The sequence below is a fragment of the Trachemys scripta genome, chromosome 9 (assembly GCF_013100865.1).
Source record: "Trachemys scripta elegans isolate TJP31775 chromosome 9, CAS_Tse_1.0, whole genome shotgun sequence".
Lineage (NCBI taxonomy): Eukaryota > Metazoa > Chordata > Testudines > Emydidae > Trachemys > Trachemys scripta.
Genome location: NC_048306.1, coordinates 6560478 through 6585370, shown reverse-complemented (window position 1 = coordinate 6585370; position 24893 = coordinate 6560478). Strand labels below are relative to the sequence as shown.

At 41.8% G+C, this 24893-nt stretch overlaps 1 protein-coding gene across 2 annotated transcripts in view; it reads left to right on the top strand.

Annotated features, from left to right (window-relative positions):
* Window positions 1-24893, top strand: part of LOC117882838 (proto-oncogene DBL-like) — a 91335-nt gene that overhangs the window by 48430 nt on the left and 18012 nt on the right. For both annotated transcript variants that reach the window (XM_034781675.1, XM_034781676.1), the window contains 14 exons: window positions 302-426; window positions 981-1095; window positions 2064-2183; window positions 4143-4334; window positions 5841-6032; window positions 6178-6349; window positions 14075-14163; window positions 15556-15644; window positions 18406-18472; window positions 20477-20592; window positions 20699-20768; window positions 21294-21386; window positions 21893-21985; window positions 23962-24087. In XM_034781675.1, the coding sequence (XP_034637566.1) occupies window positions 302-426; window positions 981-1095; window positions 2064-2183; window positions 4143-4334; window positions 5841-6032; window positions 6178-6349; window positions 14075-14163; window positions 15556-15644; window positions 18406-18472; window positions 20477-20592; window positions 20699-20768; window positions 21294-21386; window positions 21893-21985; window positions 23962-24087 (1659 nt within the window). The remainder of the gene's footprint in view (window positions 1-301; window positions 427-980; window positions 1096-2063; window positions 2184-4142; window positions 4335-5840; window positions 6033-6177; window positions 6350-14074; window positions 14164-15555; window positions 15645-18405; window positions 18473-20476; window positions 20593-20698; window positions 20769-21293; window positions 21387-21892; window positions 21986-23961; window positions 24088-24893) is intronic.

Sequence of the window (24893 nt, the reverse complement as noted above, 5' to 3'; positions counted from 1 at the left end):
AACATACTAACTGGAGCAATATTAATTCAGCACACCAGCTGTTTATACCTAGTCTATCTAATATCTTGCTCTATATAATCTTTATTAACCACTATATAATAACACTTCTATCGTGCTTTCCCATCCAACGCTCTTAAAGCATTACTCCCCTGTGAGGTAGGTATAGTAGGTGCTAACATCCCCATTTTACAGATGGGGACACGGAGACCCAGAGAAATGAATTGACTTGCACAAGCAGATCACTGTGGAGCCTGACAGTGTCTGAAAATAAACTAACCAGTAGTGTCCTACATTTGTGCAGGGAGATATTACAATAGTAACGAAAGAAGGAAAGGTGCTGTTAAGTAGTTTAGAAGAGCCCGATGCCAACGAACGTAGTCAGAAACAACACCGCGACAGACCTGGAGACTGGGAAACTGTGAATCGGTGAGTGCAACGTGCTACTTGTTTGATTTGGAATGGGAACTCGCAAGATAGTCAGACTACAATAAGACTTTAAATGTATTAAGCCATGCATGTACTTTCCATGGCAGCCGTGGTCAATACAGGGAAAGATACAATGATACCGTCATGGGTTCTGTTCCGATCTGTACCACTGACTTGCTTTTGCAAGTGATTTAACCTTGCTGTGATTCTGTTTCCCCATCATAAAATGGGAGGATGGGGCTTAGCGTCTTCAGTGGCATGTCCCTTAGACATCATAAATTAGAAAGATAAAATAGAAGCAGTTTTATACTTACCTCACATGGGTGTTATCAGCCTTAATGATGGTTGTAAGGTTCTTTTGAGATCTGCACGCAGTCATTTAGATCCACATCTAATGAGTTATCATCAGAGATGGGCCCTGAACTGAAAGCCCAGATTCAAAACACCACAAAGTAAAGTGGACTCTGAGTCAGAACTTTGCCATGTGGTCCCATCTTCCATAGTCCTGTATTGCCCAACTCTTTTTTGTCTCATCCTTTTTCATTCTTGTTCAGGTTACTCGCTCAGTTGCATGAGATGGAAACTGCTTTTGATGGTTTCTGGGAAAAACATCAACTAAAAATGGAGCAGTATTTACAACTGTGGAAGTTTGAGCAAAGTTTTCAAGAGGTATGCGGAGACTGATCCTTCCCCCCACACAAATGGGAGTCCTGAAAAGAGATTTCAGGCACAACCATGGTTGCTGCCTTCCATTCAGAATAAATGGAAAGAAGCCATTGTAATCAGGCGGCTGAAACAATGACAGTAGCACCCAAAACAACAGGCACATGGCAATGCTGAGTAGAAGCTGAATCCTGTAACCCAAGGGCTTTAAAATGCAGGGGCTGGGGCTTTGATTGGTAGAACATTTTTGTGTGTGTGTGTGTGTGCTTGCGAGCACCAGAGAGAGAGAGACAAGACAAGCTGAAGTAAGACAGACTGGGAGAGAGCCTGGACAAGCACAGAACCCAGAAGAAGCCAGAGAAGGGGCTTCTGGGTCCTGTGCTGGCTAAAGAGGACTGGGGCTGTAAGCAAAGAAAATATCTCCTTTCGGCTTTAGTTCCTCCTGCATTCGGAGAAGTAGGATTTTGTACATCCCTTGTAAATAAACAAGACAGAAAATACCAGACTCTGCCCAATTCTGTCTCCAAACCGGAACACTCTCAGAGCTCCAAACTTTGCCGCTTGAAGCAAAAAGGGATGATACTGTATAATACCTAGGCCACACCCCTGAGCGATCTAATCTCCTGTGTAACTAGTGCTATGTTGGTTGGCAAGAGAGCTTCTCCCACTGACACAGCTACCGCCTCTTGGAGAAGTGGATTAATTATGCCAATGGGAGAAGCTCCCCCATCGGTGCTGGAGTGTCTTCGCTTGGTGCAGCTGTGCCCATTCAGCATCTTAGGTGTAGACCTGCCATTAGATAGACTTAACTGATGATTTCCAGACTTTGGGATGATTTTTTTAACTCTAACGTTCTTGCAGTTTGAGATGTCTCACTTGGCAACCTTAACTATAACGGGATGAGTTTTTGGCTTGAGACTAATTTTGTGCTTATAACTTGTATCCTTTTGCAATTGTCATCTTCTTATTTTTAGCTCCAGAGTGCCATTGAATTTTTAATGGGCCAGCAAGCAGAACTGCCTGACACTGGAGATAGTGTGGCTGAAGTGAAACAAAGGCTCAAAGACTTGGGTAATTTAGATGGAATGGCTCAGGTGAGATAATCTTTCAAATACTAGGTGTACCAATGAAACATTATAGGCGCTTTCTGAGAGTGCCAGAACTAACTCTCTGAAATGACTTGACTTTCTTGTAACTCATCAGTAGGTGGCTACAAGCGAGTGTTGATTTCACGAGTCTTTCACCTCTGTGGAACTTCATTCAGAGCACATTGAAAACCCTAGGGCAATGAATTTGGTTCTCCTAGACAAAAAAACAAAACAAAAAATCACTGAATCACCACAAAATCCAGCACAGATAAGTCTGTCCATAGAGAAGACCAGGGGGCTGCATATCTGGGAAATAGTTATTTATTTAATAAATGCCATTATTTGGTAACCCGTGTTCCATAGGTGCTCACTTACCGGTGAAGAGGCAAGACAAGTCCCTGGCTTGAAGTGTTGGCAATCAAAGTGGGCAACATATAGGTGAAGAGTAGGAGATGTGACAAAAAGGAGAGGGATGGGAGTGTTGAAGTTTTCTGGGAGTCTTGCTGATTGCATGATTTTTGTATAGCAATATATAATGTGTGTGATAGGCATGCATGGATACATACATATATGTTGGATGGGATTTTCAAAGGCATGTAAGAGAAGTGGGTTCCTAACTCTCGGTTAATATGACTGTGTGGCAGGGCCACCCAAAGGATTCAGGGGGCCTGGGGCAAAGCAATTTCGGGGGCCCCTTCCATAAAAAAAATTGCAATACTCTAGTAACATGTATTTGGAAATGTAAAAAATAACCAGTGAAATACATTCAAAAATTGTTAATAATTTGAAAATACATGAAATACATTATTTAAAAACATTAAATGCTTTAATGGTATGTATACTATTGCAATTACATAATGGGCTGTTGCTGGGTGATGGTGATGGTTGGTGCCAATGGGCTGTCGCTGCCTGGGGGTGGTGCTACTGTTGCCCAGGGCTGGGTGGGGAGCTGGGCTCTGGGTCGGGAGGTGCCCGGCTCAGAGGGGCTGGGCTCGGAGCTGGGGGTCGAGGGGTGCCCGGCTCAGAGGGGCTGGGCTCGGAGCTGGGGGTTGAGGGGTGCCCGGCTCAGAGGGGCTTACCATGCCGCCTCCCCCCTCTCCCAGAGCCTCAGCGAGCCGCGTCCAGGAGCTTCTGCTGCTCGGCCCGCCGGAGTTCGCAGCCCTGTCCCCTTTCCACGTGGCTCCGAGCAGGAGGACCTCAGGCCCCGCCTGAGCCACGCTGCTGCAGTGCTGGACGCGGTGCTCTGAGGTGCTGGGGGATGGGGGAAGGCGGAGGCAGGGGGAAGCCTCCGACATTCTCGTGGAGGGCCCCTGTGGGGCCCGGGGCCTGGAGCAAATTCCCCCATTTTCCCCCCGCCCCCCCCCCCCCCCCGGGAGGCCCTGCTGTGTGGAAAGGCCTAGGGCTTGTGGGCCATTTGAAAGAAGGGATGTTCTTAAGCTGAAGCTTGAAGGAATAAAATGAGACATGGCAGACAGGGAATGTTGCGGGATGGGTCCCTGGGTAGAGCCCGCATGGGAGACGGCAGAACAGTTGCATTGGCATAGCTGCCAAGCTTGATGACGAACAAGGTGGTTAATTCTTCCTCCACATTATCATCCGGAGAACAAGCCAAAGCTGGCTGTTAACCACATTGGAGGGTAATATTTCTGGAAACGATGGTACAATATCCTAGGCAGCTCCGGCCATGCACTCGAAGGCCAGCCAGGTTCTGGTGGTGATTTGTTGCTTTTCCTTTTGAATGGTACCAACACCTTAAAAGCGGCCCATCCCTGGTTGCGGGTGCCCTGTTTTCAGATGCTGCATGCTGAACCTCTTTTACCCATTTCAAATGGTATGGATTTGGTAGGTGAAATGAGATGAAATTGTTAGGTACAAGTTATTACTGAGAAATGTTTCCATGTTTCATTGTGATGGCACGATCCAAACAAGCGTGTAATCCCCTCCATTGCTTTGTCTTTACGAAAGGACCTGGCAGGGAAAGCACAGGTGGTGATATTACATGGGCACCAGCTAGCAGCAAATCATCATTACGCGCTCAGCTTAATCTGTCAGCAGTGCAATGAGCTGCGGCACCATTCTGACGTCCTGTCGGAGGAGATCAAGAGGAAGCACGTACGACTCCGGATGACCTTAGATCTGCACACCCGCCTGCAGCAGGTAACGGTCAGAACTATGATGCACCGGGAAGTGGCTGTTTAACCTCTCCGTGTGGCTCTCCTGCAGACCGGACAGCCTGGCTACAAGTATCCTGCATGCAATGCACATCTTGTGGTGGCGATACTCTGTTTCTATAGCTCACACTGGGATAGCGCTCCTCTTTGTCCTCCTCTAGGGGCTGTGTCACACAAGGTGTTAACACATCTGCTACCATGGTTAGCTCAGGCAGATGAGGCCTATGATTTTAGGATTGAAGGTCCCAGGTTCTTGAGTACTTGAGTCTCCTCTGTGGCAGCCCCCTCTAATCATTCCCCGTGTGATCTCCACATGTGGTGCTTAGTGTTGTTTCTGATGGTCCATGTCGCGCTGTCTGGAGTGGCTCACGTGTGAGAATACCAACCTCAGGGCAGACTGTTAGGAAGCAAGGCACAAACCCCAAATGGTTGTGAGTTCTATACTTAAAGTTCATCAACCCAGTAACAAGTGAAATTCCTCAGGCACTGTACAGCCTTAACATGGAGTCACAGACTGTCCCCTTTTGTCTTCCGATCTATCTGGTCTCCCAGGCAAGCTTGACTCTGTGATAAGCCGTCACTTTACGCCAAAATCACAAGATATTCTGGTTACCCGCAGTCCCAAAGAACCAGTCACTTACCCCAGGCTGATTTGCACTTAGATCTCACACCAGAGCCAATGCTTGTAGCCAGTCTTATAGTAAAGTAGGGATATATTAACTAAAGGAAAGAAATGAGAATTATTTACAAGGTTAAAGTTTCTAGCTAATCCCTCAGTTAGAGGTTGGCTTCTGCCCTTGTTTTCTAAGTGCTTATTAAAGTAATTCTGGACCATCTCATTGACTATATAGAAGTCTGATCCTTTTAAAAACCCTATTCTGTTCTCGGTCATTGCAATATCACCTTGTGGCAATGAGTTCCACAGTTTAATTATGGTAATTGAGTGGCATGCATAGAACTTTCAGATGTTATTGATATAATATTATAGATATAAATCTGTAAACTATTGGTAATTAAGTACCTTGTTATAAAAATATGGACACAATGATGTCAGTTATTCATCACAACTCAAACTCTGTCGAGCCCAACTAATTAGTCACTAAACACATTAATGGCTGATCTTCTTGTTCATTTTGTCACGTTTACTTTCAGAGCAAGATAAATAATACGGGAGGAGTTATGTACCAAATTCTACTTTTATGTCAGTGGCATACGAGTGATTTTGCACCAGTTTAGCTGAGAGCAGAATTTGGCTGGCAATGTTAGCCATTTTCCGGAAATTTAAGGCCCGACTTCCCTATTATCAGAATGCAAGAGAGTTGATTGAACTTCTCATAAAGCTAATTAGCTTGCTGGTTTTCTCCAAATTGAAAAGCAGATTAAGTGAATGCTAAATTAATGGGTGATAAATATTTTTCATTTATACTTTGGTTAACTGGAGGTTTCAGCTCACTGATCTGTTTACTCCTCATTTGTGTTACACTTTTATCAGGCCCTCGAGTGCTGTGATGAAGGGGCCAATCTTCTCGCTAATCAGCCAATGGATAGATGCCAATCTAAAGAAGGTGCTGAGAAAGCTCTTCAGGATATAGACAAATTTCTTGAAAGTTCTTTGCCGTACTTCAGCGATGATCCCCAAGTCCTGTGCTATGACTTTGAATCTGTTTTAACACCTGAAATAAAGGTAAGATACCTCACTGTCCTCTTTTAAAAATAATAATAATACAATTACAATACAGTTGCAATATCACCAGCCTTTCTATTGTCTCTGTAATAGTGACAAATAATAATAGTAATTTGCTCACCGTTGTCTTATTCGCACTCCGCAGGGCCAGATACAGTCAGTCCAGATCAAGCTTGAAAACGTTCGAAGTATGTTTGAGAATCGGCAAACTTGCTTCAAAAAGCTTGTGGATAAACAAGTGCGGCCTGTTCAGTTAGTAGCCCCTCGACCAGAAAACCCACCAAGATCGAAATCTCCTTTATTCTCTCCCAAACACGGTAAAAGTATTTTTTAAGTTTCTGTCACCTTAAAACGTTCAGCTTTGTTAATTTTGCTCTGAGCTGTGAAAATAAGTCTAAGTGTAGTTTTGAGAAGTAAACTAGAATTTATGGGCTGATGTAAAATTACTATATCAGTGTAAAATGCTTAGGAGATTACCACCTCTCAAGTTTTGGGCTCGCGACTCCGATTAATGGGTAAGTAACGTATGTTTGGAAGTCTCCCATGTGGTGCATAGATGGGACAAAGATCCCTGTCGTATTTAAGTTTATGTTGGTCTCTGCTACTGTATGGAATGTTTTTAGCTTCATAAGCAGAATATAGTTATAAGAAGAGAGGTGAGTTATTGAAAATTCTTGAGCTCTTTGAAGTTTTGGGGCCTTCAAGTTTCTTAGAGTTTTTATTTCAGTTGTGAAAAGGTTGCATGAGAATGGGTGCAATATTTTCTCCACTGTCTGTGTCGACAAGCCGATGCAGTTTTTCTATGTTCATTTTTGAGGCATGGTATTTATCCCGAAAGACATAGTGCAAACTTCCCCTGTGCTGTCCCACCACACAGCCTGCAGTGATAAATTGGAAGTGAAATTAGGGTTACATGGGAAAAGGACAAGAACCTGTTAAAACGTATGAACATATTTATTTTCTATATCAAGAAGTCCTCACTTAGCAATCTCATCCATACACTTAGAGCTGCAGCTGACACAGATTTTGGCTGACATTTTGCAGGAGCCTAAGGAAATTAGTCACCCAGATCCCACTGAACTTGAAAGGAAGTAGGGCGCTTAACTTCCTTAGACTCCCTTAAAAACTCCCCTCTTAAGCCCTTATTATGAAATAACGTATGTTCCTAAAAAGCCAAATCCTGGGAAATAAAGGTCCATGGATGTTCTGCCCAGAACAGTATTTGGCCCGATGTTTGTTTAAATGATGAAATTAAACTTTTTTTCCTTGACACGTATTTATATACCAATATAAACAAGTTGTCCAAGGTAACGCTCAGTGGTTTGACTATGTAAGGCAATTAATTTATGATCTACATGAGGATTCTTGTAGCATATGCACGACGTGACCAGGATTCATCACCGAATTTGGTCCGCTGGTTGGCTCATTAGCTTCCCTGGCCCAGGCCGGTTAGTGACGGGGACGCTGATCCATGATGGTTAATTATTTATTATGATATTAGGTATCTTATGCAGTGCCTTAGAGCGCTCAGCTGAGATCAGAACCCCGTTGGGCTAGGCTTTATACATGCACATGTTAAGAAATGCTCCCCACTCTGGAGAGTTTATACAGTAAATAAACAAGGCAAAGATGGGAGAGGAAACACAGTAAGAGAGAGGTGAAGTGACGTGCCCAAGGTCACACACATGTCAGAGTTGAGAAAAGCCCCAAGTCTCCTGACCCCTGTCCGGTCCCTGTTCAAGCATTTCCTCTGAAGCATTACTCATCAACAGTATTGTGATGGCTTTTTAAAATCAAAGCGTTGTGGCTGTTTCGTAATGTTTCGTCGTCGGCATTTCAGAAACAGAAAAGTGATAAAGAGAGAACTTTGCCTAAGTTCGTAAAGTTCGTAAAGATTCGGGCAAATGGTGTGGCCTGTCGCTGTCTGTGATGATTTGGGATCATCCACACCAGTAAGGGGTTCTGTCACCACCTGTCCGGTAACCTTGGGTACTTTGATACTATTCTGCGGCGGTTCACAGCCCTGACATCAGGAGCCAGCCCATAATCATAAAGCTCTCATCCTGGTTTCCACTAGCCTACTTAGTCCTAGCAGAGTGACCCCAGACGCCCTTTCAGTTCCAAGTCTCCCCAAATCCATCATCCTGAGTCCCTAATGACCAGACACGTAGACTTTTCCTCTCTGGTTTGTCAACCATGAAGGTGTGAAAGCAGTCCGCTTGCTTTGGCACACAAACTCCACACAGTTTGCACACCAGGGACCTGCTTGGGGTAAAAATAAACAAGAAGTTTATTTAATAGAAAAAAATCATGGATTCGAAGATGAAATAGCAAGGGAAGCAAACACGTACAAGCTACACGGACAATAAACATAAAGATGCATCTTCAGGATGTACCCTTTCAAATGAGAGAAAAATCCCTTTTCTAACACATCTATTGGCTTTGAACTGGTTCTCAGCATACTCCCTAACTGTAGGGGGATCCAGGGTTCATAGACAGCTTCCCACTTCGATGTTGTCCCTCAGTCTCTGAATAGGTTTCACTTCAAACCCTTTCCCCTTGAAAAAGGATTTTCAGGGTTTTTTCCCCTTCAGTCACTGTAGAAATTCAAAGTGGGGAACCCCCTCCCTCCCCGCCTTCCTTAGTTTTCCAGGACGGGGGGTTTCTTTTCAGTTTCAAGTTGTTTCAGTATTTTCCCATGAACTGTAGTGCCCATAATTTGTCTCTTCCTGGGTTATATAGTGGTAGGTGCTTAGGGCTCGTCTCATCTGGTGGGGGAGGCAGCCCCCCCGACCTGACCACTTACCGCCCTGCTGTTAGAGGGAACTAAAAGCTGCAGCACAAATAAATAAATTCATATATACATATAAATACATAACCACAGTCTGTTTGAATAGCTCATAATGACCGTCAAGTTCAGAACGTTACAGGCTTTTATAAAAGACCTTATTCAACATATTTTTATAGCACAGTAACATTGTATACAGTTTATTCTTTGGGGTTCTACCCTGGGGATGCCTGGACCCTGAATGTCACACCATCACAGTGGCTATCTGACTGGATGTATTTGATGCGGTTCCCTTAAACATTGTACATTTAAAGGCATGAGATCAGTCGTAACGGGCAGGTACCCTGCATTAATCTTAACCCTGAAAGACGCGAACAAGCATCTGGAAATGAGCACAGCCAGCAAAGGGTGAAAAGATGAAAGGCATTTCTTTTGGAAAGGTCTCCATTTCACACTGAAACATCGAAATGGCTTGATCTGAACTGGTGGGATATCTTGTGTCAAAGATCCATCCTGGGATGCACTGAGTGTGCTTTGAGTTCTGCAGACACTAGGGCACAGATTGAAAGCAAGCTATCGGGAAGCACGCTTTTTTGTGCTCTTTTCTTTTTGTTTTTTTTTAAGAGGGTAGGGACTTCCTCCTTTCATCTGTGCCTGGGTTTGAACTTCTCTGTTTGGGAGGCAGGTCTATTTTTAAAACTACTTTTGAAAAAATGTAAACCATAAAATAATGAAGTACTGTATACTGAAGTGCAGTAAAGTGCAATAATGTTATGGCTCTAAAATAAAGTAACGTTAACGGCTGTATTTTCAAACTTTGCCACCTGAGTCGCAGACACGGAATATAGGATGATCCCGAGGTCCTGAGCACCTTCCAGTCTCAGTGAAGTCTCTGCTGCTGTCAATGAGAGTTGAGGTTGCTCAGTGCTATATAGGCAATACTCACATACGTGCATCTGACGTTCCTGCAAAATGTGTACAAAAGAGTCTTTGCTTATGTAAAGGGGATGGATATACCCACAAGAACCATGCAGACATGCAAATATATGTCATGCACATGCAGATATGTGCTTTGTAGGCACAGCTGAGGACGACACATTTTAAAACTGCAGTTTAGGAATGAAGATTTCAAAATGTAGCCAGTCAAGGGTGTGTCTCAAACAAAGCAAGGTAAGGTAAAGTTAAGGACAACATTTCCAACTTATTGTATAGGTACAGAGGAGGAAGCACCAGGATGGAATTTTATCATCAAACTGCAATGAGGTTTTTCATTTATGGCTTTCGACCAGCTCCTTTTAAAGTGCAGTTCAAGTTTGAAAATTACCAATCTAACAATGACAACTAGACACACTCAATTCATTTATTCCTTGTGTGTATTCAGTCATATCTGCTAAACCTAATGACAAAAATCAGTTTGACTGTGATTCTCTCCTGATAGTCCTGCTGAATCAACACAACTAAGAGGGCAGGAACGGGATTCTTTTCCCTCTCGTGCACCATCGACAATTGTTGACGTAGTTCCAATCAGTTACAGCTGTCTAGCTGGTTAGCACTGGTGTTACAGAGGGCATGATATGAAGATAGTGGAGATGCACAGATGTCACATGTGCCATGGGATGTAATTTGGCCTACAGGACCTTTTGTGAAGCAGTAAAGGATCCAGCTTGATTCTCAGGGCTGGCTGAATTTGCAGGGCTGGCAGTTCGGGAAGAAAAAGCTTGACTTGTAGAAAGAGCATCTAAGATATGGAAACCGTTGAGAGACAAATAAGTTTAGAGCGCCACAGGGACATTCTTACGTTTGCTCTTCACTGCCGAGCCTCGCTTCTAAAAGCGAAGGGATGTTCACCCTGGCTTGTCAGTGGCATTTGTGGGCTGCATAGCCACAGGCCAGGAGAATGGCAAGAAGATGATAATGGGCTTCTGACCAACAGGAATCACTGGAGGGGCCGTTCTCGCTGACTTCTAATGTTCTGGTTGTCTGTAACTGTACAAGCGACTGTCCTCCTTGTACGTATCAATCCAAATAACACTGAGAGACAGAAAGTTTCCTATTTTAAAAAGTAGGAATTTTGCTGAATGTGATACAGTAATTTCTGCCTTTTCATTCTGAAAAACATGAGTGTAAATACGCAGGCTCGATTGCTGGAGAATGATCCCCCCCCCCCCCCTGTAAATTCAGCAAAAGGGAACCAGTGTTTAAAATACTTTTCTTGCGCCTTCATTGCCCCATTTTTAAATTGCAACACAATATTACCATTGGAGGATATTTTTTCTTCCAGTGACGTGCGTCAGAACATCTGTGTTCAATCAGTGTCGTTTGTTTTTAAATATCGTCACTGATCTTTTATTTCAGTGGAAGTCTCAACAATGAGACAGGTCCTTTGGTTAACCATACTTATTAATGGCTCTATTGTTAACTTTTTTGATGCTTCAAATATGTATTCCCCACCTTCTCTCCAGCAGTCACCCTTTGCGGTTGAAGTCTTTTTCAATCTAACTGGTATATAAGGCTTCACTGGAATAGTAATTTCTAATCATTTTATTTTGTAACAGCACATTTTGAAGACGAGACGCCTTCTCTCCATATCTGTTTCCATTCCTCTGCATCAGTTTTTTCTCCCTGCATCTTTTGCTCATTGCTTCACAAAAGGTGGTTCTTTTGTATAAATACTATTCAAAATTTTAAATAACCTAGTTCCAGTTCCTTTTCGTACTCTCATCTGCAGCAATGCGTTTTTCCCCATTGAAAAGAATCTTTCATTAACGTTGCTTTATTTTTGCCTGTGCTGACTTATTCTTTGATTTTTAACGAGTGTGAAGATTACAAGTCTTAGGAATTTTTATTTTAATTTGTCTCAAAATTGCGTACAGTCCTTCTTATAACAAGTCACACAATGATCAAGTAACTGCTTTGCCCCAGACATCAACATTTCCTCTTACTAGTGAGAGACTTTAAAATCGTCATTTCATATATTGGTCATTATGAATTATTTGTATTCAGGTAGCACCTGGGGACCCCAAGTGAGATTGAGGTCCTATTGTGACGTGCACCGTATGCATAGTAAGAGAGGCCTTGTCCCAAACAGCTTCCAATCTAAATGGCCAAAGGGTGGGGGAAAAGGGCAGTATTATCTTCCTCATTTTGTTTTCGGGGAAAGGAGGCACAGAGGGTATGTCCACACAGTGTTTTTGGAGCGAGCGGGAGCGTGGTTGCAGCCTGGGTCAACAGACTAAGCTGGCAGGGCTCACGCTAGTGCTCTAAAAAGAGCTGTGTGGACAGTGCTTTCAAGCTGAGACTTTGTCTGGAGCTCAGGCTGTGAAACCCACCCCCTGCCCTAGGTTTCAGAGCTGTCTAGACGCCTGTTTTTAGAGCGTACCAAGTCTGTCGACCCAGGCTGGGAGGTTGGCTTCCGCTCGCTCCAAAATGTGGTGTAGACATAGCCAGAGAGGTTTTAGTGTCTCCCCCAATGACAGAGAGTCAGGAATGGAGTCCATATCTCCCGTGACCACAAGACTACGCTTCCTGTCATACTGGTGATAGATGAGATAGAAAATGATTCCGTTTCTCGGAGACAAAAGCTCCATCATTTTAGATTGACTTTAGTAGTAGAAGCCTTGGTTGCACTGTGCCCCACTCTGAGAGAGCTTGAGGGCAGGGTGGCCAGCGGGATGGGTGGGGCAGAGATGTAGCTTTCTGTGGCACTCTCCTTTTATCTATTTTGCTCAGAATGTGGGCAGTAGGTAATGCAGCTCAGAGTTTCAATACCTTCTGTGGCTGCTACTCCGCAGGCTTGGTGGGATCCAGCCTGTAGTAATGCAGCTCTTGCTGCAAGGGGGAAATGGGATGGCAGTAGAGTCTGGAGTTATCCATTAGCCCAGCTCATATCTCATTGCAGAAGAGAATGCTGTTACTGTCTGCAGAGGACCCCAAGGGCTGGGAGGCAACACAACTTCAAAAATCCACTGCTCCTAAGTCCCTTCCACCACAGATGCTGTTTCAAATCCCCTCCTCCTATGTCTTCTTGCCAGTGAGATGGGGAGAGTTAGTCCTTAGTCACTTTTAATTGCTCTGATATTCCTTACTTTAGATGCAAGTATTTCTGTTGTGGGATAATATAAATGAAAGTAAACTCGCTGGGTTCCTGTGTGTGTCTCTCATCTGCTTCCATTTGAACATTCTTCTGATGACATAAATAGCCCACAGGCCCTCAATCCTTCCAAATGTGGTTCAATTCCAGTTTTTTCTATTGCCATTTCAAGGAATCTCCATTCAACCCTATCAAATGCTTTAATGATGCTAAAACACAAAGGGTGAAATCCTGGCTCCACTGAAGTTAATGGGAGTTTAAAAGCATGTCTAACATATATCTCACAAAGCCTATGGAAGTAAATGGAAAGACTTGGTGTATTTTTTTTAGTAATCAAGAAAAAATAACAGTACCCTAACCAGCCATTTATCCTTGTGGTTTAAAAACATTATAGGTCTATAAGCATCACATCATGAAAGATTTTCCCCCCGTTTGAGGATGACCAGCATAATAGAGTCTGGAGCTGTCCATTAACTCTGCTCGTATCAAAGGAACAGGCCCTGTTTGATTTAAGTACCAGTTGTGTCAATTGATGGAGCCAGGAATCTCTTTTTAAAGATTTTGTAAGACTCAGCAGGACAACTGTCTGGCATCCTTCATGTTATTCATCTTCAAACTTATCTCTTCAGACAAAGTTGTCTGAATCTTGGTTATAAACGAATATTATGGGTCAGTGCTACAGCTGGTGTGAATCAACATAGCTGCATTAGAGACAATGGAGACAACTTACAGCAGATGACCCTCAGGCCCTATTGTTGTAAATAGGGCTTTTTGTAATGTAATCACAGGAGGTGGTATTTCTTCAGACAGGTTATTAGAGAGGTATAGCTCCTTATAATTTGCAGAGGTTTCACTGAGTTTGTTCGTTTGAGTTACAGTATCCCCTACCTGGAGAGATGTTTCTTTGTACCCAATGAGCTTTTATTTTATGTCCTAATAATCTATTGCTTTTATTCCTCTTTTCATAACAAAATTGTTTGATATGTCTAAGTTTTTTTTTTTTTCCAATTAGGGGTGTATTCAGTTTGCCTTTAGCTTTAATTAACTCATTATACACTCTCTGGACCATTTACGTTTATGCAGGTGATCTAATTTTTTAATCTCTTCCTGCAATGCTTCCTTGGTTAGTTATACATTGTGTAATTGTGCATTTTTCTATCTAAGGCATGGATTTTAATTCCAGTTTAAAGTTTTCATTTGACATCTCTCTCCCTGGGAAGAAAACATCAAGAAAATCTCACAATGCTCGTAAGGTAAAAATTGTTAGTGAACCGTGAATGGGTTTTACATGGCAAGATCTGAAATCATATTTTTCCAGGGTTTGATAGAACTTAGATTCTGGGTTTTTTGGGTGAGATGTCTTGCATCCTTTTTACTCACACCCTGATTGACTTCATTGGGACAATTCATACTTAAAAGTTAAGTACATGCCAAAGAGTTTTCCTGGACTGGGGCCAAAATCACTTTTCTTTATCGATTTCCTGTTTTAAGCCTGGTATAACAATGACATCAATTAAGGAAATAATCCTTCCTTCAGGAATCTTCAATGCTTTGAAGACTAGAAACAAAATTCTAACTCCTCCCCCTCCCCAATATCAATAGTGGAGACTCTCTTAAGAGTTGGAAAAACTAATGTAATTTGGATCTTTCTTTTTAATTCTGCAATTGGTTTTATCCAAGAAGGATGCATAAAGCACGCCTGTCAAGGATTTGGGTTTTTAAATAATTTAACATTTGAAGGTTTGAAGCCTGTTGCTTGTGTCCTTATCAGAAAGCTAATATTATAAAAGAGAGAGGGAGGGAAATAAACGAATGGAGTTTCTTGTTTTGCTTAATAGCAGAAATAATATTGAAATAAATAAGTTAGGTATGTATTACCAGTATGCAACATACTGTTGCAATTCTTACTTCATTTGAAACTTGTAATTCTAGCTACTATGTAATTATTACTTTAATATGTAGTCTATTTATGTAGCTAGAAATTTATCTGATTTTTCATTTACTTTACAACTTATAGTTACCTATGACCTTTGCACATATATGGCACCTAATAAATGTTGTACAATTGTATTACAATATCCTGATCATTTACCTGTATTTATCTAAATTACTCATGAAATAGGAAATTCAAAATTAGTCACCACTAAGGCCCCAATTCAGCACAGTGCTTAAGCATGTGTCCAAGTCCCTTTAAAGTTAAGCACAATCAGGCCACCACTGTGACTCTGAAATTCTCTCATAATGCCCTTACATTTTTATTTGTAGACTATGAAATTGAGCATTATTATTTGTATTATCATAGAACCTAGAGACCCAGTCATGGGCCAGGAACTTCTTGTGCTCACCACTGTAAAGACACAGAACAAAAAAGACAACCCCATTCCCAAGAAGCATGTAACCGATATTTTTAGACAGTAACCTAGCCAAGGAATTTCTGGGAGAAAGTTTGTCAGGACCTTACGCAGTATGCCATTTTTAATTTTAGCTCTCGTATACTGCAAGGAAGTTCTGCGGTTCAGCATATCTTATCCAAGACACGTTCCCCAGATGGTTCTTGTGTTTATTTCAGAAACTGAGCCGATTGATATTGGCTCAAGCATATCCATCTCTTGAGTTCTCTCTAATACGTACCATTTCCATTCTAGATTGAAGTAATGCATGACTATCAAGAAAAAAGGAATTCCTTGCAGTCTTTTATTTCAGAAAGTGAAGACAACTTAGATATACTAAAAGGGTATGTTTTGTTTCCTATATTATCCTAGTAGAACCTCATGTAGAATATCATGTGTTCAGAAGGTCTGCTTAATGCAAAATCAGAACCTCTGTTGGTAGCATCACAAAAGAAAGAAGACTTAAAGTAATTATTAGTTGACTCTTATCCTCAAAATGCACTCTCTATCAATGGAAAAGGAATGTTCAGTGCAACAATTCTCTTGGCTGGTGTGTAAAAATCAAAACTCATCAATAAAGTTCCTGTGCCAATGTAGCTTAAATAAATATGTGAAAACAGTGATTAAGAGGGGACTTACGGAGCTCTTTGTAAAAGATTATTTCATGGCAGGGGAGAGCAAAGGGAAGGTCTGTGAATAGAACACAAGTGCAGGTTTTCACATCTGAGTAAAACACTTGAACAAATGTCCTGAAATAGAAGCACGGTGTTCTTAACAATTTGATCTTTCTGTTAGATCCACCATCAAAGCTAAAACTCCACAGTTTGGCTTTGTTGTAGGGGTATGACCTAGAACGAGACAGACAAGCGGTCTCAAGTTTGCTGCTGTACGAACAATGAACCTCCACTAATATGACACGTCTGTCCATTCAAGCAGCTGAGCTGAGACGGCCCAGGAATGCTGAGGACATTGTTAAATTTCTCTGTTCCCTGTATGATCTGGTGCATGTTCGGGATGGGGGCCGGGCCAAGGCTGGAACATGTTTTTATTCTTTCTTTATCTTTCCACACCTCAGGTGTACATTGTGTCCACCAGTTTTCACCATTTATTTTGGTCGCGTGCTGGTTTGTTCAGGCTTCTGTGTGTCTTGTTCATAGAGTTGGCTTCTAATTTTTTTTATTGCCCATGTGAAAATGATTAGGGCAAGTCAGTTTATATATACTACTTAAGCGTGCATCACGTTGACAGACTCCTGAGGCTAGTAGCACAACTGGAAGAGTCCTAGGGAATAGGCAAGAGTTTAAAGTTACTAAAATATACCAAGCTGTTCTTTGGATGTGAGCACAGACTTAGTGCTTTTAAAGAATTTGAAGGAGCTGTTGACATGGAAAAGTGCTGTCCTTTCACTGCATGTCCAAAGCATTTTTGAGGTTGACAACATCCATCCCGTTGAATGAGTCTAGAGAACACATACATAGAGTAGCAGTCACTGTAGCACCTTCCAAGGGTCAACCTCAGAGCTAGTCTTCACAACCACACACCACTGAAGCGTGTCTGGTGAAGACGCGCTATGCCAACAGGAGAGCGCTCTCCGATCAGCATAATTACTCCACCTCAGTGAGAGGCGGAAGTTATGTCAGCGGGAGAGTGTCTCGTGTTGACTTAGCGTTGGTATGGACGATGCGCAGGTCGATGTAACTTGCATCACTCAGGGAGGTGGCTTTTTCACACTTCTGAGCAACGTAAGTTACATCGATTTAAGCGGTAGCGTAGACAAGCCCTCCGTGTTGTCTTCTGTAAACCCTTGCTATTCACCATGTTCTGAACACAGTCTTTTGAGAATGCACTACGTTTGCCTCACTTTGAGAGAGATCCTTTTTGGCCAAGATTTTGTTGGTGCTCAGAAGAACTGGGAACATGCAGCATTTAGGGAAACATGGGGAGAGAGCCTAAGAAGTTCAAAATCCTTTTTCAAGGCTAAAACACAGTGCTACTTTTTTAAGCTTAAATGAACCATGTCTCATAGACTCATAGACATTAAGGTCAGAAGGGACCATTATGATCATCTAGTCTGACCTCCTGCACAACGCAGGCCACAGAATCTCACCCACCCACTCCTGTAACAAACCCCTAACCTATGTCTGAGTTATTGAAGTCCTCAAATCGTGGTTTAAAGACCTCAAGGTGCAGAGAATCCTCCAGCAAGTGACCTGTGCCCCACGCTGCAGAGGAAGGCGAAAAACCTGCCTACCTGCCCTGGAGGAAAATTCCTTCCCAACCCCAAATATGGCGATCAGCTAAACCCTGAGCATGTGGTAAAGACTCACCAGCCAGCACCCAGGAAAGAATTCTCTGTAGTAACTCAAATCCCACCCCATCTAACATCCCATCCCATTCCCAATTCTGAATTTTAACATAGTAATTCCCCTCAAAATACAGTTCAGAAAATGATCCTTTAGTGAAATTTGTTAAGAACAGCCAATTTTTTGATGTGTAGTGAGTAGTGATGTGTAGTGGGGGGAGGGGACAGCTCAGTGGCTTGAGCATTGGCCTGCTAAACCCAGGGTTGTGAGTTCAATCCTTGAAGGGGCCACTTAGGGATCTGGGGCAAAATCAGTACTTGGTCCTGCAGGGGGCTGGACTCGATGACCTTTCAAGGTCCCTTCCAGTTCTAGGAGATAGGATATCTCCATTAATTAATTTATTTATTTTATTTTAATCTGTTTGGGTGTTATACTTTATTGATAGAAAATGGACACATTAAAATTAATGGTTTGTTACACAACCAAGTTGGTCTTTACAATAAAATACAGGCATGCAGGTGGTTAAATTGTCACTCAGAATTCACCAAGTATAAATAAAGTGCACATAAAGAGCAAAGGGCCCAAACAAAACCCTTAATTCCGCATTTAAGGTGCATATGGCCCTCTGATCTGAGATGGATTTAACCTGTTACTCATTACCTGTCCTACTGCATCTGTACTCATTCTGCCCCTAATTGTTAGAGTGTGGCTAATTTCAGGCATATTTACCGTGAAATTGAAATGCAATAGCTCAACCCTACAAACATAGATGGAGCATTTCTGATTGTTTTTTTTATTTCAGCCATGTCATAAATGAGCTAATAGAAACAGAGAGAGTGTACGTAGAGGAACTGTTCACTGTTTTGATGGTGAGTTACTTACAAATTCCTCGTGACTGCTCTCTGATGTGTTTTCTGAAAGGCATCTGGCCAATTAAACAAAAATGTGATTTGGTCAATTTCTACTTTGCTGTCATATCCTGGGTGATCTTGAATTTTTCTCCCATCATTTTGATTCAGACGACATGGGCACAGTATGTGTCAGTACAAGCTTTTCATCTATAATTTGTGTGAAACCTTCAGTTCACGAACGTATGTCTTGGTAACTAATTTTATCAATGGTTGGAGAGGAAATATACAAAATAAGCTGCAATTTGATCATATGCACAAATACATGAATGTATATGTATGTGTATATAATATAATATACTGGCTTGATAGACTGAAATCCCCTCTCTCTCCTCCCAGCCCCAAGCTTTTCTGAAAACATCCATTTCTTCCCGAGACATGGCATTTTATATAGCTAGGCCCGGTAATGGTGATTAAAACTGATTGATTTCCACTAAGCTGACTCAAGATTTATGTTCCTGCTGCATCTTAAAGTCAGTAGTAAATTCATATTTAATGTAAGATATGCCAGCATTGCTAATAAGCAGTTGTGCAAAAGACACACATTTCAAAGCTGATGTAGGTGAAGTTATATATTACTGAATTCATTATTCCTAACTGGTTGACTAGATCCATTATATGGGCCACATTTTGTCATCAGTTGTGTGAAGCATGCAGTGAATTCTGTGGAAGCCACATGTGTCTGCACCCGTAGTTAGAAACTGTCCCTGAGACTGGCTACTTGTTATCTTTTTCACAAAAAAATTCTCTACCAAGCTTAGAGACAATAACAGGGACAGTCCAAAGCTCTGCCCAATCCCGGTTCATTTTTCCTGAGCCGTTTATTCTTTTGTGTTAGTTCTCCTTGAAGTTATTGTCTCTTTCCAGGGATGACACAATTGGTAAATATTTTTTGCAATGGTGTTCTAATGTGACCTTAACGTAGAGTGCTGTACTTTTAATTTACTAATAAAATATAACTATTTACAGTACAATAATATCCCTTATGCCACTGCCAGGTTACTTAGCGCAGATTCCCTTTTGGAAAATGCAGTTGATTTCCAGGGGCAGATGCTGTAGCAGAGGGGGAAAAAAACCTTAGGCAGCAAGAATCAAGGAGAAAGGGATCTGGTGTTCCGAGAGTGTATTGTTGAACAGCAAAAAAGCCCATTGATGTTGTTATTTGATATCTAGCAGTCTTTTGCTTTGTTACAAATTTCCCACCGCATCAGACCTTGCAAGAGTATCTTTAATTGTTTTCCATTTAACAAGTTGTCAGCGATGTGTCTTGCAGTCATAACAGCAGATGTGTAACCAAGACAACTATTCCTCCAGGACCTCTCCCTCCGTTGTGCTGTAGAGAGATGCCAGTGAAAGTTTGTCTTATCAAAATACAGCATGTCTCCGAAGTAAATGGTGTTTTAATGGGTGTGTCTGTGTGTACTTTCCTTATCCCATTGTAGATCTAAAAGTTTCAGAAATCAACTGTTACATAATGTGTAAACACAGACCAAAGTCATGCATGTGTATATGTAGATGAGAGGGCCACCTGGATCCCTAACAGTAGAGCAATTTTCTTCCATGTGAGAGCTCTGAATTCTGTTCCCAGATTTGGTCCTGGTCTCCTTGCCCTGTCACATACAGGGAATGATGCTGAGCAGAAGCATCATATTCAACCCCTAGGTGCAGGAACATCTCATGTTGCTCTGTAGCTACTTCCTCGTGCTGTCTGATGAAATGTGAAGCCCTCCCCATCAGACAAATGTCACTAATACTCAACCTCTGAGGGCGAGGGAAATTCAAAGAAAAAGATCGGGGAAATCGAGAAGATGTGGGGACTAAAAAAAGAAATAAAAGAAAAGTAGCATTTTGTAACAACGTACATTTTATTGAACCGATAGTCATGTTTCTTTCCATCTAGTCTTTAATGTGGCAATAAACCAGGCTTATACAGGCCTAATCATGACTACCTGCTGTGTTCTACAGGGCTACAGGGCTGAAATGGATAATCCAGCGATGGTCATTCTCATGCCGCCTGCCCTGAGAAACAGAGAGGATGTTCTCTTTGGGAATATGCCAGAGATATATGACTTCCATAACAAGTAGGTAACTAGCTGTATATTCCCTTTCTTTATGAGTTCCCCTTACAAACAGACTGCTCAGGTGGCATTCACAGTCACATTGTATCTCTCCCTTAACCTCTTTCAGAATTTTCCTACACAATCTGGAAAGCTGTGTTGGAGCACCAGAGCGAGTGGGGCTTTGTTTCCTGGAAAGGGTTAGTGAATCAATTGTTGTATTTAGAACAGACTTTGTAAACTGCATTTTCCCCCTGATACTTAGCATTCCTCAACTTGATGCTTTCTATATAAACTAGCAACCGCCGGACACTGTATTTATGGGAGAGAGACAAGGTAGGTGAAGTAATATCTTTTACTTGGCCAACGTGGGTTGGTGGAAGGTACACACTTTTGAGCTACACAGAGCTCTTCAGGTCTGGGGGAGCAAACAGAGCATCTGAGCTAAAAATGTATTCTGCTCACATGTCCAGCAACATATGGGGAAAAGCAGCCGGCTTGGCAATAGACCTGTCTACTGTGTAAGAATCTCCTAGTTTTAGGGAGTGACTCTTATTTCCCATCTATCTGGTTGTTTTTTTAAAATATGTATTCTTTCAATTTGCAAGTGAAATAGAAGCTAAGAAGTGCATTTGGTGCTCACCTTATGCTGCCTTACAGTTGTCATAAGTAAGACGTTCTAGAGTGCATATGTTTTAAAATTGATTTATTTATTCTTCTTGCAGCGAGAAGATTTTCAGATGTATGAGAAATATTGTCAGAACAAACCTCGGTCAGAATCTCTGTGGAGGCAGTGTTCAGAAAGCACCTTCTTTCAGGTATGCTAATTATTCATGTGCAAAGCATACTTCAGCGTACGTGAATTATTTTTGCAAAATGCAGCATTCATGTCCTCAGCATTGCAACCTTATTCACCATTCTATACGTGTGGGAAATCCCCCATTAATATCAACCACAGTTACTTGAACATATGGCATGTAGCATAGTAAATTATTGTGCATCCTATTCATAGATTTCAAGGCTGGATAGAACCATTGTGATCATACGGTCTGACCTCCTGTGTAACACAGGCCAGAGAACTTCACTACAATAATTCCTGTTTGAACTAGAGCCTATCTTTAAAAAATCCAATTTTGATTGAAAACTTGCCAATGATGGAGAATCCTGCACAATCCTTGGTAACTTGTCCCAATGGTTGATTCCCCTCACTATTAAAAAATTGCGCTTTATTTCCCGTCCAAATTTGGCTGGTTTCAACTTTCAGCCGTTGGATCTTGTTATACATTTGTCTGCATGTTTACTTTATACTATTTCTTTGTTACAGGAATGCCAAAGAAAATTAGAACACAGACTTGGTCTGGATTCCTATTTGCTCAAACCAGTACAACGTTTGACAAAATACCAGTTGCTTTTGAAGGTATTCATATGTCTTTTTTTAAAGCATAGGGAACTGAGGGGAGGTCTAGACTAATGGATATTCACTAGCCATCTCCAGGAATGCTTAGGCCTTAAATCTGGGACATTGCTGGTGGCTGTTCGAGAGTTTTAAAATTCTCTTTGATGTCTGGTGTATACTGAGGGCAACACTCAAAGTCTTGCATCTGAAGAAGTGAGGTTCTTACCCACGAAAGCTTATGCTCCCAGTACTTCTGTTAGTCTCAAAGGTGCCACAGGACACTCAAAGTACTGTACTACTGAAGTCTGAGAATGTCTTGTTATTACTGCACCTCTTAGCAACTTCCCCAGGAACAGAATTGCAGACTTGTTTGCTGTTCTCTTCACTCACGTGGCTGGTGACTTACTGGATCATTCTTAAAATTGCAGCAGTCATTAAGCCCTTATACAGAGCACTGTTGTGATGTCTGAAGAAGGCCTGACTATTTGAATAAAGGGGGAGGAGTTGCTTAGGTTTTTTTAACCTTAGAAATATCAGGAATATCAAGTCTTACTTTCCTTATTTTTGTTGGATGACCTAGAAGTGTAGACTGGGATCTTTTTCAGCCCTGAGTTGAACAGATATAAATTCAGAATATTTAATAAAGCGAGCTTTTTGGCCAAGTGTTCTTTACTAAATAATGTTAAAACTGACATCTCCTTTTAATGAATCAGGTTTCGCTTCCTTGGTATATTAGTTCTTCAGCTTTCCAAGGTAGACAAGACCTGACTTTCTAAATCAGAAACAAGGAAAAAAAACCCAAATACCTGTATTTATTTTACTGTCAGGAATGCTTTACACAGCGTGAACAAAGCCACCCATCCAATATCTCCCTCTCCTTCTCCCCATCCCCTTAACCTTTACCTATAAACCTGTGATAGGCTCGTCTGAAATATGGCTTAGCCTTGGCTTCAAAACTGAGAAATTCTATGGGGAGAAAAAATTGCATATTGGAGGAGGAAACAAGTATTTGTAACAAGTTATTTTTAGGAGGGAAAAGGTTGTTTAAATCTGCTCAGTGATATGGAATAAATGAATCCTGCAGGAAATGGAACTATGAGTAGATACGATGGTCAAAGGAGCATGATAAATGCAATTTACCACATTGGCATGTCTACTTTTTCTTAGGTATTTCTATGACAGCCATCACCATCCTAGCTGAGTGCCTCACAGACTTTAGTGTATTTGTTCTTGCAATGCTCCTGTGACATAGGGAAAGGCCGTGGTCCCTATTTTACAGAAGGGGAACCGAGGCACAGAGACACTAAGTGACTTATCCATGGTCACACGGGAAGTCTATGGAAGAGCAGGCAAATGAACCCAAGTCTCCCAAGGGCCACGCTAGCACCCTAACCACTGGACTATCCTTCCTCTCAGGTGGGGGGATGTACATACAAAGTTATAACTGAGAGAAAGAGATCGGCTATATAATGTAACTTTGTATGTGTATATATTATGGATAATACAATTTCTAAACACTGACACCTTGGTTACTCACTTACTGCCTCTGTCCATTGTTAAAGGTTTTCATCTATAGTTATCTGGGGTCTCCCACTGTTAGGATAGTCTTCTGTTTGGTATCTTATTTTAGCCGCTGTTCTATGACTCTCTTTTCCTAGAATATTATTCTCTGATGTGTGAAACCTATTGTCTCGGTTGCATGTCCTTTATTTATCACAGCAGCAATATCTTCAAAGAACTCTGGGAGGATAGTTGAATATGACCTCCCCTGAACCACACTGACTGTCTTTAATGAAGCCAAGAAAAATGCTGTGTGTGAATGTGGTGCTTATGTGACACATTTTCCTTACAACAGTGAATGTATTTCAAATGTTCCATTTCCCCCAAGATACAAAATAAAGGATACACTGGCTTCTGAATTATTGCAATTCCATGGGCAATGGAGAAAATGTGTTACACTCAAGTAAAAACACATAGCCTTTGATTTCTAATTACAGGAGTTGCTAAAATACAGCACAAGCTGTGATGGAGTTAAAGAGTTGCAAGAAGCTCTGGTTGCAATGTTGGATTTACTAAAATCAGTCAATGACTCTATGCATCAAATTTCAATAACAGGATATGATGTAAGTACATCTGGGTAATGAAAAACCTTTTACTCCAAAGTTCTGGGCATCTCAGTGGGAATGTCCAAACAGACAGGGAATTAATAAGAATCAGGGGGTAGCCGTGTTAGTCTGTATCTACAAAAACAACAAGGTTTTTAAGGTGCCACCAGACTCCTTGTTGTTTTAGGGAATGAATAGAATCTAAAGTGAATAAATATGACGTTAAAAAGTATAGTAGACAAGACCGTTACAAAATGAATAGGATGAGAAAACTCTTCTGGGTGTCGATCTTTCCTCTAATTGCATTAGTTGGGTAAACACTTCCTTTTTTTGTTTTCATGTAAAGGGCAAGTTGCAGGTGCAGTCCCAGAGCAAAGCCACTTTGTGGCACAATCTCCGTTTCCCTCCTGGTTCACCCAATAACTCACCCACTGTCAGGGCTTTTTCATAGAATTTCCCTCTTGGGGTCTAATTTATTAAATCCTCTTGAAACACCGTTCCTTTGGACATTTTCGGGCTCAAACCCTTGTCCTTCCTGAGGCTTCAGGTCATGGTTTCTTGTTCCCCCTAAGCAGGGAAGTTCTGCTGGTCCCACTCGAGACCCTGGCTTCTCCAGAAAGCCCTTCCCCTTGGATATTTCCTAGGTTCAAATTGGGTTCAAATTACTCCCCCTGTGAACTTGGAACAGGGTATTCACAGCCCTCTCTCCTCGGCTGTGTATCACTCCTGATAAGTTTCCACAGCTTCCCAGTTCTTCCCCCAGTGGACCTCTTCCCCTTGGAACAGGGTAACTACAGCCCTCCTTCCTTGGTCTGTGCGTCACT